Below are 18,514 nucleotides of genomic sequence, written 5' to 3'. Positions count from 1 at the left end.
CTTGTCCAGGATTAAGACCACTGTTGAATATCTGAAACAACATATAGAGCTGAATTTATTGCTTAAGTTAGGCAAAGCAGATTTTTAATCTTACAGGGTTTTGGGGAAGCTTAGAACTCAGAAACTGGTGGGGCTTCAGAGGCAAGAGGGGGTTCATATCAATTGTGGAAGGATGGCAACTCAGGTGAGATTCTTGCTGACTGGCTTTTACAAATATATTTACTGGAGTGTGTCTATTCTTGGCTTATTTTCAGAAGCACGGAGCTAACACTGGTGGTTGGCTTTCAGGAATATATTGTTGAGATCCACTGACATATATTGATTTACAGGGTTTTAAACTTGTTATTCCAGATACCTGTGATTGTGGTTATGTAGATTTGTCATTGATTTATTAAGTAAATCTAAATCTGGTTATGACCTTTATTATTTATAGAACAATCACTCTTTAATGAGGATTGTGTGGAATTTTTTTTATTATTAATGAGCAGGTGTTCTCCTGGAAAAGAGAAGTGGTGTGGTTAAGGTTGTAGCAGAAAAATATGTCAGGGGAGTGGAATAGGATGTTCAAAGGCTTAGCGATTGTAAAACACAAAGCATGTTTAGAAACTACATATTTTATGACTCGACACAGGAAATTTCCTGAGAATTAGTTCTCTGAATGCTAATACTAAGTAGATGGGATGGTGTTTTCTGAAAATTACTTGGATACTTTAAATTGGGACTATGACAGTTGGCCTGCTTATAATAAAAATAGGCCTATTTAAGGGAAATATTTAGTCCTTTTCCTTTTATAACTAAAAATGTTCAGTTTGTTGTAAATGTCAGTTCCAAGTGTGTTTCAGATTTAACTGTGTTGGTTTAGTGAGATTTTGAGTGAATTTGCTTTTGATGAATTGGATATTTGGTCATGTGTTGAATTGGCTTTTGGTGACTGATTTTTACATGGGTTGATCTGTTTCTCTGTGTTTGTGCATATGTGTATGGCTGTGGATGGAGGTATCTAAGAGGAATAACACATATATAATATGTCAAATTTAGGAGATAGGCTTTTATCCTAGAGATACGGTGAGCTACTGATTAGTGGCCATATTTGGGCTTTGGAAAATTTAGAAAATGGCTTAAAGGTGCTAGGTGGAGATAGGGGAGAAGTGTTGAAGCAAAAATATGAAGAGTATTTCAAGTAATCCAAGCAAAAGGTGATGGAAGCATTAATTTAGGCTGTGACAGCATGAATTGGGATAAATATATGGACTCAGGAGTACCTTTATTTTTAGAATATAGGGTGTAGAAGACTTGGTTTTTTAAATGGGGGATGTATGAGGACTTAATTGAGTGATTAATGTAATTCATCGAGATAAGTAACACAGTAGGAGGAAAATAGGAAGAAGTTGGGAAGGGTAATAACTTTAGATTTGGTAGGTTTGGTCTTAGAAGTTTGAGATCAAGTTATTCAAGAGGCAGTTTCATACTGATCTGGATCTCTAAAGTTTAATTTAGATAAGATCTATAGATATGGGAGGATATCCCGAAAACCACCCCTCAGATTTGATGATTTGCAGGAGAGAAAGAGGAGAGTTGACAGAAAAAAGTGTCCAAGAAGCTTATGTGGAATGTCCTCCAGGGAAGCTCATTAAAGACTCTGTCCCTTCCCCTTTTTAATTGGGGATTGATCATGTAGGTATCTTCTGCGTAGCGCATACCAGAATTTCAGACTCCCAGAAGGAAAGCAGGCGTTCAGTATAAACCACCTTGTTTGTATACATTACTTAGGTACTGAGCCCTTCGTATCAGTTCTTGGAATTTCCCCTTGAAATAAGCTCCCAGTTGGTAGTCAGTGTCCAACCTTGTAAGCAGGCCTTTGTTATGATGTGCCTGCCATAGTAACTTTTTTCGGTATGACACTGAGGCCATTCAAATAAACTATGAACTTTCTTTTCTCCACACAATCTTCATCTTTTTCCAATAACATCTAAACATGATCATCTCCTTCCAACCTGAGAAAGAATTCAGTGTTGTCTCTAAGATTCCTATACCAGCTGTTGCCATTTTTTTCCCCCACATCCAGCTTTCCTGAAAATGAAAGTTATACTAGCTGCCTCTACTTTCTCAGTTCCTATTTCTTTTCATTACAGTTTGGTTTTATTCCCAGACTCCCCTGAAACTGATATTTTCAGGGTCACCAACAACCTCTTTATTGCCAGTCTTAACAATTATCAATCTTTCTGTCACTGGTGGCTTCTATTTTGAGAATTAGAATGAGAGGACATATACAGGAAGTAAGTGCAGAGGAAAGGGGAGAAGATTTGAAGTCTGCTTGGAAGAATGGGAGGAGGTAGAATGGAGACTCTTAGGGGAATGACTCGGTACAGTAGCAGTTGGAGATCATTTTCTATTGTCACTGTTCTTTGCATTATGAGATTTTTATCAGTTTTCAGCAATTCTGGTATCTGAGATGGAAATGAAGGCTTGATCTAGTTTATATTTTGCTGGCTAGATAAGAAGAAAAGACTCTAAGGCAAAGGAAAAGGAACTGAGGATATTGGCAAGGGAGTTCTTAAAGTTGTGGTCACGGAATTTTTGCTTCTTTCATTATAAAGTATGAAGTATGTATTTATTTTTATCCATTGACCTGGACGTTATAGCAATATTGTTGGTCCACAAGTATTTTTGGTGTTTCCCAGAATGATGCCATAGTTAAAATGTAACTGAGGAAGCTGAGCTTCAGTGGTCTAGAAAGGTATTATTTTAAATATTTTAAAAATATTTTTCCAGCATAATTTTAGAACTTTATTATTTTTTTTTTACTGCTTGAACTTGGGGGCTGTAAATTTTTAGAATTAATAAGTTATTATTTTATTAGATAACTACAGCAGTTCAGCAGTGTTTTCAGTACTTTGAGTTGTGTGAAGCCATGAAAGTCAATGAGATTTTGAATCATTCAAAGCATTGTGGTAAGTATTGTTTTCTTTGTTGCATACTTTTAAATATGATACCTTTTACTAATAGCTTAGTAACTTGTTTTTTAACGGTCAGTAGCATGGTAAATTAGATCACTTCCGCTAACTTAAAATATTTTCACAAATTTAAAAGACACACCACAGTGATGACTTTAATAACAACTGTACATTTGAAATTAATGTATTAGCATATGGATCCCTACATATGTAGCTTTTCAATTTATGCTAGAGTATATGTCCTAGTCTGTTATTTTACAATAATATACTGCTCATTCTTTCCTCTAGTGTATTTAGTCATTAAATTGTCCTTTATACATTTTAAGAGGAGGAACATTTCTGTAAAATACTGTTTTATTTCTGGATGCCCCACCCTGTGATTCCTATCTGCTTATCCTGTCTGAGCTAAAATATCCTAGATGTTTCATAATCTAGCCTTAGTCACTCTATTGAATCTCAGGAATAATTAAAGTAAATCTTCTCTTATAGTCCAGATTCTTCTGCATACCAATGTCTGTACACTTTGCTAATCTTTTATCATTCTCTTATGTCACTTTAAGCAAATAGTAAGTTCTCTGAGAATATGAAGATCTTATATTTTTATCCTTAGGTAAATTCTTTATCTAACTCAAGCAAGAAAAATAGTCAAAGACCAATAATTAGTGGGTTTCAAAACTAGTATTTTGTAGTAGAGGGTGATGTACAGAAGCCAGAATTTATTTAAGATGAAAAGGCTAAATTTACATAAGGATAAGTTTGTATATCCTTTGTAAATTATGGATTTTTAAAACTTCTTGATATTAAAATGTCATATCTAGTGCTTTTTTTCTCTATCTTTCTACTAGGGCATCATGGCTTTGCTCTCTTCCCTGTCTAGTGAAGACCTGGAGTGCTTCATGCTTTTTTTTTTTCTTTTTTTCTTTTTTCTTTTTTGCCATTTCTTTCAAAAATCCTTGTTCTTTCTTTTTCATTTCAGAGTTTCCTGTCTGCAGTGTCTTTTCTTTAGATCAATTCAGTCTCTCATCCTCTCTGGTCTTCGGGAAATTGAGTAGGGAGCATGTGTAAGGCAATTAGTGCTCATACCTACTTTTCTAAAAATAGCAGCTGTGTTACATCCTCTTAGATAGTCTTTCTTCAGTGTCCACAACAGCTATTGCAAGCTTTCACCTGGCCTACCAAGGGCCTTGCTTTACCCTGGCCCACTTTTCTCTCAAGAGGAGAACTTGCATCCTACTGTACTAAGAAAAGTGGAACTTTGCAGATATGAATTCCCCAAATGTCCTGTTTCTGAGCATGCAGATGCTTGTTTTTATGCGTTTATCAATATCCCTTTTCTGTGGGCTGCACTAAAGAGGTATTCTCTTCCAGATTGATTTTCTTTTTTTTTTTTATTTTTCATTTATTTACGATAGTCACAGAGAGAGAGAGGCAGAGACATAGGCAGAGGGAGAAGCAGGCTCCATGCACCGGGAGCCCGACGTGGGACTCGATCCCGGGTCTCCAGGATCGCGCCCTGGGCCAAAGGCAGGCGCCAAACCACTGCACCACCAAGGAATCCCTTCCAGATTGATTTTTGTTCTTGATTTTGTTCACCTCTGGCATTCTTTGGGTTTTGTTTCCATTTTAGAACTAGGACATGGCTTCACTTGCTATTGTGTCTCCCTTTCTGTTGGTACTTCTCCTGCATCCTCTGAACCTCCTTGTGTATCTTTCAAAGAAAGACCTGAACCAGTACACATGTATTTTACCTCTTTGCTTTCCTGCAGAGAAAACTCTTCTAAGCATCCTAAATACACCCAGGCCCCATTTCTTTACTACTTATTCACTATTCAACAACAGAAATGAGGCATTTTCTAGTGCTCCATGATCTTCCCATTATCAACTTCGCCTCTTTCTTGTCCTAATATTACAGTCTTTGTCTCTGTTGATCCTTCCTCTCATCTTCATTGTACCATTCTTTTTTTGGATTCTCTCATTCGAATGAGGAATCCTCCTTTTGTTGGAAAAGCTCTTTTCTATGTATGTATGTACTCACAAGGGTTGTGACCTTTTTTTCTTACCTTAGTCTACCTGTTGTCTCTTGGGGGAATCCATTTACTTTCATGGTTTAAAATTATATATATGTGTATGGTGACTGAAATTCTTAAGTCTGCCACTTTTCAGTATTCCCGATCCATATACCCATATCATACTTATTAGACTATTTGACTGAGTTGCTCCATGGGCACTTGAATATCTCTTTGTTCTTCTCCATTCTTGTTGCTGTGCTTTTGCTCGTGATTTTTTTTTTTAAGATTTTATTTATTTATTCATGAGAAACACAGAGGGGAAAGAGAGGCAGAGACACAGGCAGAGGGAGAAGCAGGCTCCATGCAGTCGATCCGGGGTCTCCAGAATCATACCCTGGGCTGAAGGAGGTGCTAAACCGCTGAGCCACCTGGGCTCCCCTGCTTGTGATCTTTTTAGTCTTATTTCAGGCCTTTACCTTCTTCCATGCTACCATCAAGGTTAGTTTTTCACATGCATATTTGATTACTTTCGTGCTTACAACCCTTTAATATCATTTCAGTCACCTCTACAATAAAATCCATATTCCTTCTGCAGCTTAGTCCTCTGTGGTCTGCCCCTGCTACCCTCTACCCTCTTGTCTTTGCCACTTGTCTTCCTCCAGTTTTAGTCATACCAGACTAATTGCCATACTCTGAATTGGAAGCCCAGTTTCATGCTTCTTACTGGTTTTTGACACCAGCAAATAGTTCATGGTCTTATATAAAACAGGTTCTCAGTAGATCTTGAATGTATGGATGAATGGTATATATTAGGTGTGTATATACTTTACAGATTCTAATTTCATTTGCTAACATGGTTATAAATACAGTCTTTTATAGTATTGACTTTTAATGGGTAGAATTAAACAGTAATATTTTCTATTGACTTCCTCCCTTATTTTTGAAGTTCCTCTTAATAACAAATACTTCTGACAATCTTACATTGTTTTAGAACGAATACTTAGTTTTGTGATGAATGCTTTTCCCTGAGCTTAAATTTTGTGATGAATGCTTTTCCCCAGAGATTTATTTAGGTGTTACAGGATCTTAGGAAAGATAATTAACTTCTTTTTTTTTTTTTCCCCAACACCAACAGAGTCTTCATTACAGACTGTAGCGTTGTTTAATATTCAGAAGGAAATGAAGATAGGTACTATCTAAACTATAGTAACATTAAGATAAATGTATTTGTTTGCTTCTCTTTTAAGGGAATAAACAGAAAACCTTCTTCTATTCAGGACAAGAATTACAATATATTTATTTCATTCACTCACTGTGCCTTTTAGGAAGATTATTGATTTATACACAGGGCAGACGGCTATTTCCCGTAAAATTGAAGAATAGAAAAGGTAAGTACAATTAGGAGAAATGAGTATGTTCAGTTTGGTAAGATTTGTGTGCTATGAATTACTAAACTTTGGAGGTTTTGCATGATCTCTTCTAAGATATTTAGTTGACATACCTTTTAGTCTACTGATGGCTTGTACACATTGAAGTATTATATTTGCTTTTATCAGTATGTGCTTTTTTCCTGTATGTTTTCTATTCATCCAGCCTTTAATGCTTTCCTTATTTTTCCATATCTCAAAATCCTAGACATACTAAACAATCTGGATCTGGATTCAGAACTAGAAGACCTTATTTAAATTATAGTTCCCTTATAAACTGACTGTGACCTTTTAGGCAAATCACTTAACTGTTTTTTTTTTTTAATCTACAAAAATGGAATAATATCACTGATACTGAGCTCATACAGTTTTTGTGGTGATCAGAGATAAAGTGTCAGAATACTGTTTTATAAACTGCCAAGCCTTGTACCATTTGATATATTATTGTTATCCTAAGTCCTATTTTTTAGAGTTTCCCCCATCAAATTTCAGCATATAGTATTATTTTTTTTGCCTCCCTTAAAACTTTAAATTTATACTAGAAATACAGTCTAGGGATCAGCAAACTTTTTCCATAGTAAGTGTTTTTGGTTTTGTGGGCCACACACTGTCTCTGTTGCATATCCTTTGTATTTGTGTATTCATGTGAGCAAAAGAGTTATCACAGCAGGCATGATGAGACTGTTATCCTTAGGAAGGCCTGCTTGCAAGGTTACGTTTAGCTGGCATCTGGAAACTTGGATTTCTCGCTCCTCCTAGAACTGATAAGAGTGGTTCACTAGGCCTACCAAAGTTGTACACACAGCGTAGTTTACATTGAATACTTGCTTTCCTTCTGGGAGCCTGAAATCTTGATATATGGTAGGCAGAAAGTGCTTATGTCATCAGCCCCCAGTAAAAATCTTGGGCACAGAGTCTCTAAGGAGCTTCTTGGTAGCCAGTATTTCACATGTGTTGTCACAGTTTGTTGCTAGAAGAATTAAGTGTATTTTGTGTGACTCACCGGGAAAGGACCCTTGGACACTTGTACCTGGTTTGTTCTGGATTTCACCAGTCGTTGTGTCTGGGTATGGTTTGGGGGACCCTTGACACTCTTTACACACCTTTAAAAATGTAAAACAAAACACTTTTATTTTGCAGTCCTTCCATAATTAGGCCGTAATTGCTATAGTTTGCCAATCATGTTATGGAGTGTCTTCATTTTGAACACTTGTGCTATTTCCTAGTTGTCTTACTTAAGTCTTTCTCCTCATTTATGCTGTGACTTCCGTAACAAAAACTGTTTTATGTACTTGTATATCCTGTGATTGTGTAATTCTAGGCATAATGAGCATTTAGAGTAGACTTTCAAGAAAAGAGCTGCCATTTTATAAGATATTGTTGACCTTTACAGAAATAGATTAATAAATATTTGTGATGTTATTGCAGGTATTGAATTGAAGTTTATATGTCTGTCATCTGTAATTTAGCACTTTATGTTGACTTTTAACATCAACTTTTTGGCCTATTGAATGTCACGGGTCATCTCGAAACTCAGTTTTGGGAGCCGTATTCTATGGTATTAACATAAGTCAACACTTACCTCTAAGTTTCACGTGTTTTCACCAGAATCTTGATGTAAAGATTCTGCAGCAGGGGTTTGTAAATTAAAACCAATGGGTCAAATCTGGTACTGTTTGTGTGGCTTGTGAGTTAATTGCTGGAAAAAATTACAAAGCTATTTTGTGACATGTGGAATAAGATTAAAATTTTGGTGTATGTAAAGTCTTATTGAAAGACTGCCATACTTGTTCATTTGTAAATTGCCTATAGTTACTTTAGTAACTGTTACTAAAGTTAGTTTTGTAACTTTATGACATCAGAGTTAAGTATTTGTAACAGAAACAAATAATTTGGCTACTAAGCCTAAAATATTTCTTAGAAGAAATTTGACACCTCTTGTACATTTCCATTTAGATAAATTGGCTGGAACAGCATATAAGCCTGAATTTTATCGTTTCTAATAAGCTCACAGCCCTGATGACATTCTTAGATCTTCCTGTCATAGGTTTATATCAACTGATGGGTCCACCATAAGTGGTAAAGTTACACCTGTGTGTAACATCTGCTGACATTACTGTCCTTGCCACCTTTTAACTTCCCATGTCTAATTTGTTTTCATGGGGTCCTCTGTCTGGGGTTCCAGCCCCCTTCACCCTAATTTTACCACAGTGTTTAAAAAATCGGGAGAATGGGAAGCTCAGTTAAATTTTTCTAAGTTTTAAGTATATACTAGAAAATAATCTTCTTTTTTCCTTTTCGAAGATTTAGTATCCCTTACAGATCTTCTGGTTCTGTTTACCCAACTTATCTATTACTCACCAAGTTGTCCAAAGATGACATCAGCTGCACATTTAGGTAATTTTGCTTCTATTTTAAATAGTGTAATAGAAAACATCTAAAAATACTTAATATTCCATTGTCTAGATGTTTTGAGTGACTGACCTAGTTTGGTAAAGAGGATTCCTAAGATGCAATATTATTCATAACAAATTACATTGGTCCTAGAAGTAAACCATGAAATTTATTTTTGTTCATTGATGTTTTAAGATGTTCCCAATTTACTAGCTTTTATGTAGAATCAATTTTGCTGAGAATTTTAATGTTCTTAAGATCAAGATATTCTTAAGAAATGCTATTAAGGGAAATTTGAATGATAGGTAGTAATATGTTCTTTCTTGCAGTTTTATGCTTTATACTTGCCTGATGTTTTGATCAGCCTGCTTATTTTAGCTCACATCCAAAACTTCAGATCCTCTCTCATTAAAGAATAAGGCAAAAACAAAAGCTTCATGTTTTTCAGTATAATGACTTTTAGTCTTTAGCAGTTGGCTAGCTTATAAAAAATAGTTTAAAATATTAACATTTAAAAGATAACTTATACTTTTCCCTCTGAATATTAATGAAAGTTTACAAAGTAAAACATTTTAATAACAAACACTCCCATATTCTATAGATTCATAGTGTTCTAAAACTGGAAGTTATCTTAGAAATGCTGGCAAAATTCTGAGAAGAATTCAAGTGAATTAAAGAAAAAAAGTAGTTTGGCCATAAATAGTAGTGATATATCCATCTGTCAATCGGCATGTTTTATTTATGTAATTATAACAGCTTATTAGTCTTAACAATGGCTGTTAAACTTCTTTCTGCCTTTATAGCATTTCCATGTATAAATATGTAGTTTAGGTCCTCTTGCTATATGCTCCGATAACATACTATGCTTCCTTTGTAAAAAATGTTCCCTCTTATAATTGTGTGTCAGTGTCTTGGTTTACCATCTAGTGGACTGTTTTTTAATTTTCTTTGTCTTAGTTACTTCTATTATAGTACTAGTGCAGTGTCTGGCACATAGTAGGTACTCAAAAGTAGATAAAAAAATGGGTGAATGAATGAATGGACATATGCTCATTGGTAGTATCTCTCATTGCAAAGAGGGTCTGGAACTGGTTGAAGAGATCACTTTTTTCTCCATTTTCTTTTTGTCAAGTATTGACTTAAAGTCTTAGTGTGTTCTTGGAGTATAGAATAATGTAAGCTAAATTAAGAACTTTGGTATTACTCTTAATATTATATTTTACGACCATAAGCTGCTAACTTTTTTGATTCCTTACTTTCTTGTAAAACACTATTTTGTGAGTGTATTAGGTCAAATAACCTGAAAATATGTCAATTTATGAAACCAAAAATATCACACTGATTTTAGTGACTATTCCGTGTTACATTTATTTATATTTGTGTTTTCCTATATATATTTTAAAAGAAAGTCTTTACAATGCTCATTCATTTCACCAGTTTTATGGTAATACAAAAAATGGTATATTAGTCTTAAAGGAGCTTTCATCTTTTCTGCCTTTTTGGCCATCATTTATTTTACTTTCATTTTCTACCAGGCCGAACACTTGAATACATATATATTTTTTAAAGATTTATTTATTTATTATAGAGTGTGTGTGCCTGCGTGTATATGCAATTGCTGGGGGCGGGGCACAAGGAGAAGAAGAGAGAAACACATGCAGACTCACTGTTGAGTGTGGAGCCCAATGTGGGGCTCCATCTCATGACCCCAAGGTTGTGACCTGAGCTGAAATCAAGAGTCAGATGCCCAACTGAGACACCTGGGTGCCCCAAATACATATTTTAAGAAAAGGAAAAAGTGAATACGAGTAAGTGTTTCTGGGAGGAGAAAAGTTATAAATTTGCTTCAAATTGTATCTTCACTGTTAAGCAGTGACTTAATGTCAAACAGTGAATGATCTGTTGTTTCTCAGCATTCAGATTTGTCATTTACTTTTTTAAAAAATTGACTTGAGTATATTTTAAGCTTGATTGATTTCCCCGTAAATTTCAGGTTATTATTTAACAATACCTCATCTTTTGGGCAATGTGTTGTATGATTTTTTTTTTTTACCTATTTAACCTTAATATTGAGCTTTTTTAGAACAACAATGGCTAACTCATAAATATATTGAGGATATATTGAGTTCTTAATGTTTAACATTTTAATTTCTAAAAGTACTTATTTATCAGATAATTACTCTCCTGCAAGTATGGTGACTGAAGTTCTTCAGATACTCTGTGATCAAAAAGAGTGTGCAGTCGAATGCCTATATAATAATACTGTGATTGAGGCACTTCTTCAGCCTATTCATAATTTAATGAAAGAAACCAAGGTTGGTATTTACTAAAGAGAGTTTCTTAATTGGGTATTAGAGAATATTCATGGGGACTTTGTTTCTAAATTTGATGTATTTGAAATAGTTATTATACTATCTTTCCATGTATGAATGTATTTTATGCCGACATAGATTTTTATTTACCGTTAGATCATAGTTTATGTAGTCAATTGATTTGTTATTGACAATGTAGGGGGACAATACATAAAATTTTTTTCCTATGATTTTGAGGATTGAGAGAAGTTATTAAGATATTTGTCTTGCACATCTAATAAATCCTGTGAATTTTCTTATTTGTTTTAATAGTAATTTTATAGCCTTTACATTATTTTTCTGAAGTCAACTCTGTTTTGTATGAAGAACTAGTTTTTTAGAAAAAAACTTATACGTATGTTCAGAACTGGGATGTTTATGTCTCTTTACAGTTTGTATGGCCTGTTTCTTTATATTATATAATTTAATCCTTACAAATGAGGCTGAAAGAAGTGGATTTCTCAAGGGCAGAAGATATTTAATAGGTGGCAGAGTTGATAACACTACTTGCACTGCTGTCTGTTCATTTCTACGACTTAAGCTTTGGGGAATGACTTAAATCTTAATAGGCTAAAGGTTTTGCCTTTCCATGTGTGTGTTTTGTAGTATTTTTACTGTTTTCATCTCCACTTAATGGGCTGGGCAGCTGTTCACACCATCATATGGTCATTATTCATTGCTCATTCAGAAAACAGCGTTTATCTGAATGTGGTACAAAGTATGGAATTCTAGGAAATTAAGGGGAGATAATTTTGATTTCATGGTTAACCTTAGGAAGATAATAGAGAAGAACCAACAGAATTCCTAATACAGTTTAATATAATAGAATGCCATGATGTCAATAGTAATATGAAATATGAACCATTTACCATGTTTGAGAAATGTGCTCTTGGACTTTGTTTCAGAGTTGTTTATTTTTGCTTTCATATATATTTAACTTTTTATCTTCTTGTGGCTTCTTTCCTTTATCTATAAATATACCTGAATCTGTCTCATAGTTGGGATAAAAGAAGCTCTTGATCATCCAATGCACATCTTTAGTTACCACCTAATACCTGATCTTTTTAATGATAAGCTTTTAATTATGCATGACTGCCGTAGTTGTCCTGGGTCCCTCTATAGTTGTCCTGGCTCCCTCTATTCTGTCATGTTTCAAAACATTGCATTATCATCTTACTTCCATTACATCCTTGATGCTGCTTTGATTGCTGTTGCTTGTAACTTGCTACACCTGTAACTAGTAACCACTTTAGAGACCATTATCGTAACACCGTAGACAACTTCTAAAATTGTTTACCTGGCTTTCCTGAATTCCTATATATTTTGTACCTTCCCTTTCTTTTTTTTTTTAAAGATTTATTTATTTATATATTCATTATATATATATATATATATATATATATATATATATATATATATATATATATAGAGAGAGAGAGAGAGAGAGAGAGAGAGAGAGAGAGAGAGAGACAGGAGGAGGGAGAAGCAGGCTCCACACCAGGAGACCGATGCGGGACTCGATCCTGGGACTCCAGGTTCGCACCCTGGGCCAAAGGCAGGCGCTAAACCGCTGAGCCACCCAGGGATCCCTGTACCTTCCCTTTCTAAGCATTCTTTTTCTCTCACCTATGAGGGCTCCCCTTTGAGTCACAACTTGGTTCACTCTTCTCTCAGTATGCATTTCCTAGGTGACTTCCTCCAGTTCTGAAAATTAGATGTGTAGTTAACTTCTAAATTTAGATCTCTTTAGCTCCAGATTTGTCATTAGATGCTTGCTGAACACCTTTTTGAGTTATTCCACGAACAAATCAAACTCAGTTTTTAAAACAATAGTTTTTGATTTGTCACTTTTCAAATCTTTTCTTTTCTTTTCTCTCCCTCTCTCTCTTTTTTTTTTTTTTTTTTTTTTTTTTTGCTCCTGCTCTGCTTCTTCATCACATTTCCCTGTGTGATGAGTAGGAATGCTGTTCATCTAGGCTTCTTCCTCATTTTCTTTATTCTGTTTATAATTAAGCCCTATAGATTTGTTAAGTCCTATAAACTTATTCTCCTGTGCCTCTCTTAGATCCATGTATGTCTTTTAATCCCGTTTGCTACTGATTTTATTTAAGCTCTAATAATTCCTTGCTTGGAATATTGAAATAATTTTATTTTTTTAGTCTTTCACTTTTCTGGCCTGTCTGCTGTCTCGTCACTAAGGCTTTCACAGTACTTTCTGCTTGTTGCCTGCTATATGAAAATGTCTAGTTAAAAAGTCTGAAATTTATCAACTTTTCTGTTATATTCTACATATTTTTCCTATTTTACCCCATGTATTTCATTTATAACAGATTCTTTGCATTTTTTGAACAAGGTTATAAGATCTCCCTATGTTTGCATACTTTTCCCACCCTGGAAAGTCTTGGTCTAAGTGAAAAATTCCTTTCTTCAGGCCATAGTTTTATTTTTTCTTCGAAAATTTGTCCTAGTCCTCCTGGAAAAGTTATGTTTATTTCACTATATTTCCATGTTATCTACTTCTCTAATTATGCTGGAATTATTCTTGAGTGAAAGAAACAGCCCTCTAGCACATAATAGGCATTCCGTATTTAATCTTAAAGCATTGAGTATCACCCATTGAGTCACTACTGTATCATTGGCTCTTTGCTAGGTTTGAAATATAGAAGAACTTAAGACTTATACTTTGCTCTAAAGGAACCTATTCTAATAGGAAAGGCAGACTATTAAAATACTGGATGAGGAATAGAAAGGTTTAAAAAAGTGAATGTATGAGAGAAGGAAAGTATTCCAGGCAGAGAAGTTGTTTTAAGGAAGGTATTCAATGTGAAAGTAATACACTGTATAATAAAGCCTCATATAATAAGGAAATATTCAGGTAAGTATGCCTGACTCATTAGTTAACTCACTGAATTTCTTAGGACGTATTGGTTGCAAAGCATAGATACTTAGATTTCTTATAGAGCATATGTGTATTGGCAGCTGTGCAGGTATAGACAGATAAGTAGGCCTCAGAAAGAACAGAAACTCTAGTAGAGTTAGGCTTCTAGATGGGCGCCAGTATTAATATCACTCTAGTTTTTTAGTATTTGCTTGTACTAATTTGCTAAATACTGGCAAGGCTATTTTATAGTATTGCCACTTAAAATTAAAAGTGAAGAAATATGATTGGTTCAGCCCCCATTAGATGACATCATTTGCTATTGGCTATCTCATGAATTGGTTGTCTTTACTCAGACCTATAACTCATGACCCAACCAATTGCAGGAAGGGATAGTGTTCCTTAGAAATGATGGCAGTGTGTTAGAAACCATGTATAATAAAATTGGGGTGGATACTCAGGAACCAGTGAATGGAAAGTAAAGGGCAAACTGGAAATAGAGGAGCATTTGTCAAACAGAACTATATATAAAACTGTAATGGGAACAGCAGTTCTCTCTGCTGTGTTATAAACAGTAACTGGTTTGAGTAAAAAATCTGTACGCATCTGCCTCATCAACTGTGCTGGTAAGTGAATATAACATAATGACACATATCATTCAGATGTACTTTGCAGCCAAACAATCATTAACTTTTTTTGTTGTTGTGGTAATATAGCTTTATTAGACTACACTACAACCCTAAAATTTTAGTCTGTGAAATGTTAGCATGTCATAAAATTATATGATTTGTTATCTTTTTAATGTACAGGCTGCTCCAAATTGCTCTGAAACAGCTTTAATTCACATAGCTGATATTTTGGCAAGGATTGCCTCTGTAGAAGAAGGACTTACCTTGCTACTTTATGGAGAAAATATGAACTCTTCTGAAGAAAAAAGGTAGTGTCCATGCTTTAAACTTGTGGAATTTTTAGCATATTTCCTCGATCTGATTCAAAGATTCTAAAATGTCATTCAGCATGTTAATAATGAAAATCAAGATAGCTATTCTAGATAGTTAGGTTCCTGATCAGCCTCTAACAATGTATTAGGTGATTCAGGTTGAAGTAGTAACGAGGATTATGGATTATGCAGGCAGAGTAGGCCTTGATGTGAGCAACTTCAAAGTAAAAATAGGAGGGTTCACTCTAGATAGGATGTTTTTGCTTCTTGGACTCCTTCAGACTTCTAAAGCCATCCAGAATTGATTTGAGTTTAATCACACAAAGGTGCACAAAGGAAAAGCTAACTTGTCTATCTTCCATCTTTACCTGGCTAAGTTCTATTTCCTGACTGTTACCAATGATAACATTTTGGTTATACTTGTAGACTTTCTCTGCATCATAATGATGTATCAAACATATATTCATAACCACAGAATTTTTGTTTCCTCTTTATAGAAATAGCATATACAATATTCAATTTTATTATGTGTAATCATCAGCATCTTCCTAGATGAGTGCAGAATTAAACACTTTTTAATAGCTCAGTAGTACTTTGATATGATTTTGCCATAATATTTTCAAACTTTTCTCCTATTAATGGATATCAGGTTGTATCTAGGATTTTGCCTCCATAAATAATGCTGCAATAAGTGTTTTTTAAAAATCCTGTTGAGGGATCCCTGGGTGGCGCAGCCGTTTAGCGCCTGCCTTTGGCCTGGGGTGCGATCCTGGGGACCTAGGATCGAGTCCCACGTCGGGCTCCCGGTGCATGGAGCCTGCTTCTCCCTCTGCCTGTGTCTCTGCCTCTCTCTCTCTCTCTCTCTCTCTCTCTCTCTGTGGCTATCATAAATAAATAAAAATTTTGAAAAAAAATAAAGATAAAAATCCTGTTGATTGTGGTAGGTTATATTAATCTTTGAATATTGAACTCCGCATGGCATAGCTAAAGTAAATCCCATTTTGTTATGGCATATAATTCTTTTTATACATTCTTAGATTTGATTTGCTATTCTTTGTTGAGGATTTTTATGTCTATGCTCATGAGAGATATCAGTCTGTATATTTTGTAATATCATTGTCTGATCTTGATTTAGTGGATATAGATTGTTCATAATATTCCTTGATTCCTTTTAATTGTCCATGAGATTAGTAATGATTCTCTCTCTGAATTCTGATACTAGTAATTTTTTTTTCTTTAACCTGCCTAGAAGCTTATCAATTTTATTGATGTTTTTAAAAGAACAACTTTTTTTCCTCTGTTGATTTTATTTTTGTTTTTTACTTAATTGATTTCTGTTTTTATTTTTTATTTCATTTGGTTTTAGTTCTTTTCCTAATTTCCTATGTGGGAGCCTTGATTATTGATTTTTAGACCTATTTTCTGATCATATACATTCAATGCTATAAATTTTCTTCTAATTACTGCTTTTGCTGCATCCTACAGATTTTGATAAGTTGTATTTTTGTTTTCACTTCAAATTATTTTTAAACTTCTCTAAAATCTTCTTTGACCTATGTACTTATGGGTCTGAGAGTACATTTTGTATGATATATATTCTTTTTAATATAAGGGTCTTATGGCTCAGAATGTAGCTTTACTCAGTTGAGACTGAAAATATGGTTACACTGTCTTCCCACATCTAGTATTGCCAAGTCCTATGTCTAAGTTTCTTTTTTGCCTCTAAAAGTTTCTAGAACCTGATGTTTCATGAGGGTGTAACTTATTCTAGGAACTTTTAAGGCATTAGTTAGGCAATTTTATGCTGAAGACTTGCATCCTTTGGCACAGGGGTTTTTGCTTCTGTTGTGTATTTGATCATATTTCTTCTTCTGCTTTCTCTTTCTGGTGCATCTGTGAATGAGATGTTGCATTTAGAGGAGTGACCATCCCTTAGCTTTTCCATTTTAATCTTTGTTTTGCTCAAAGAAGCTGTTCTTAAATTTATCTTGGCAGTCATTTTTAATTTTTAAGAATTTTTGGCCTTGGTTTGGTACTTTTTTCAAACTTGTCAAGTGGACTGGGTTTTCCTGCCTAGGGAATAAAAGCCTAGGTGCTAGATCCTATGGCTCAGTGAGGGAGGGGCCCTTCTGGTCCAGACTGCTGACTTCAGTAACTTTGGCCACCTGTCTGATTGGATACTACATGGCTGTTCTTAGTCATATCTGGCTTCCACCTCCAGGCCTAGCCTCTCAGGATTCCCTTCTCCAGAATAGTTCCATACAGTAGAGCTTTATGGGATGATGAAATGTTCTACATCTGCATGGTCAGGTTACCACTAGCTACTCGTGGCTCTTAAGAGCTTGAAATATGGCTAGTTTGACCAAACTGAGCTGTAGGTTTTATTTGATTGAAATTTTTGAAAGCTTTTTGTGAAATCTGTTCTAACCAGTATCAGGTGATGGAATGTTTTGGTAACCTAATAGGTGAAAGATCTTGTTTTGATCCATACTGACCTGACTCTAGTTGAATTTGAGCATCTTATTGCTCTTATGGAGATATGGTTATTGTCTGTGTTCATTTTATGATAGCAGAGTTTCTTTCCATATCATTTGTCCATTTGTTTCATTTTTTCAATCAACCTGAAAATCTGTGCACACAGTAAACATGCAAGGCTTAATAGCAAAAGTAGTAGTTCCTTCTTGTTCTCTAAGGCAATTACTTTTGACTGCTTTAGATGATCATTAGATAATATTCTTCTAACACTTGATTTTAATTTAAGGCATAATCCCTTGATTTCTCTCTCCTATCCCTCTCAACCACCCACATAAACACACCTGGATCCCCTCCCAGCCCCCTGCTGCCCATCAATGCAATATAGTTGAACAGTATCCTTCATTAGGGTCATACTGTATCTACCTACAATCTTTACAGCCCAGCTATGTGATTACTCTTTTTTCCCTACAGCTTCTTATTTTCTCGAGAGCTAATAATTTTCTTTAGCATATTTTTAAATATACTTAAATTCTACTTCATTGTTAAATCCTCCACATGGTCTTTCCTATTAAATCTTTCTGTATATTCAAATATTGAGCAAATTCCATTGATTTTAATTTTATTAAAAAAATCTTTTTGGGATACCTGAGTGGCTCAGTGGTTGAGCATCTGCCTTTGGCTCAAGTTGTGATCCCAGGGTCCTGGGATTGAGTTCTGCATCAGACTCCCTGCAGGGAATCTGCTGCTCCCTCTACCTATGTCCTTGCCCCTCTCTCTGTGTCTCTCATGAATAAATAAAATCTTTAAGAAAAAAAATTTTTAAAGCTTTCTTGAGTTTATTGAAGACCTGGTGTTGTGGGTGCTGGGTGACTCAGCTGTTAAGTATCTGACTTCAGCTCAGGTCATGATCTTAGGGTCCTGGGATCGAGCCCTTTATCAGACTTGGTGCTTATTAGGGAGTCTGCTTGTCCCTCTTCCCCTGCTTGTGTGCACTCTCTCAAATAATTAAAATCTTAAAAAAAAAAAAACTGGTGCTACCTTGGTCTGGTATATAGCTTTTATCATGGTAATAACCTTTATAATTGC

At 34.9% G+C, this 18,514-nt stretch overlaps 1 protein-coding gene across 2 annotated transcripts in view; it reads left to right on the top strand.

The window, feature by feature from the left end:
• TBC1D32 (TBC1 domain family member 32) overlaps positions 1-18,514 on the top strand; it is a 209,355-nt gene that overhangs the window by 45,075 nt on the left and 145,766 nt on the right. For both annotated transcript variants that reach the window (XR_008662516.1, XM_055310422.1), the window contains exons 12-16: positions 2,861-2,951; positions 6,211-6,351; positions 8,695-8,787; positions 10,957-11,099; positions 14,823-14,950. Coding sequence is in view for 1 of the 2 variants with exons in the window: in XM_055310422.1 (XP_055166397.1) it covers positions 2,861-2,951; positions 6,211-6,351; positions 8,695-8,787; positions 10,957-11,099; positions 14,823-14,950 (596 nt within the window). In the remaining variant the exon portion in view is untranslated. The remainder of the gene's footprint in view (positions 1-2,860; positions 2,952-6,210; positions 6,352-8,694; positions 8,788-10,956; positions 11,100-14,822; positions 14,951-18,514) is intronic.

The sequence above is a fragment of the Nyctereutes procyonoides genome, unplaced genomic scaffold (assembly GCF_905146905.1).
Source record: "Nyctereutes procyonoides isolate TBG_1078 unplaced genomic scaffold, NYPRO_anot_genome, whole genome shotgun sequence".
NCBI classification, from domain to species: domain Eukaryota; kingdom Metazoa; phylum Chordata; class Mammalia; order Carnivora; family Canidae; genus Nyctereutes; species Nyctereutes procyonoides.
Note: the sequence above shows the minus strand (reverse complement) of the source record. Positions and strands in the feature narration are given on the sequence as shown.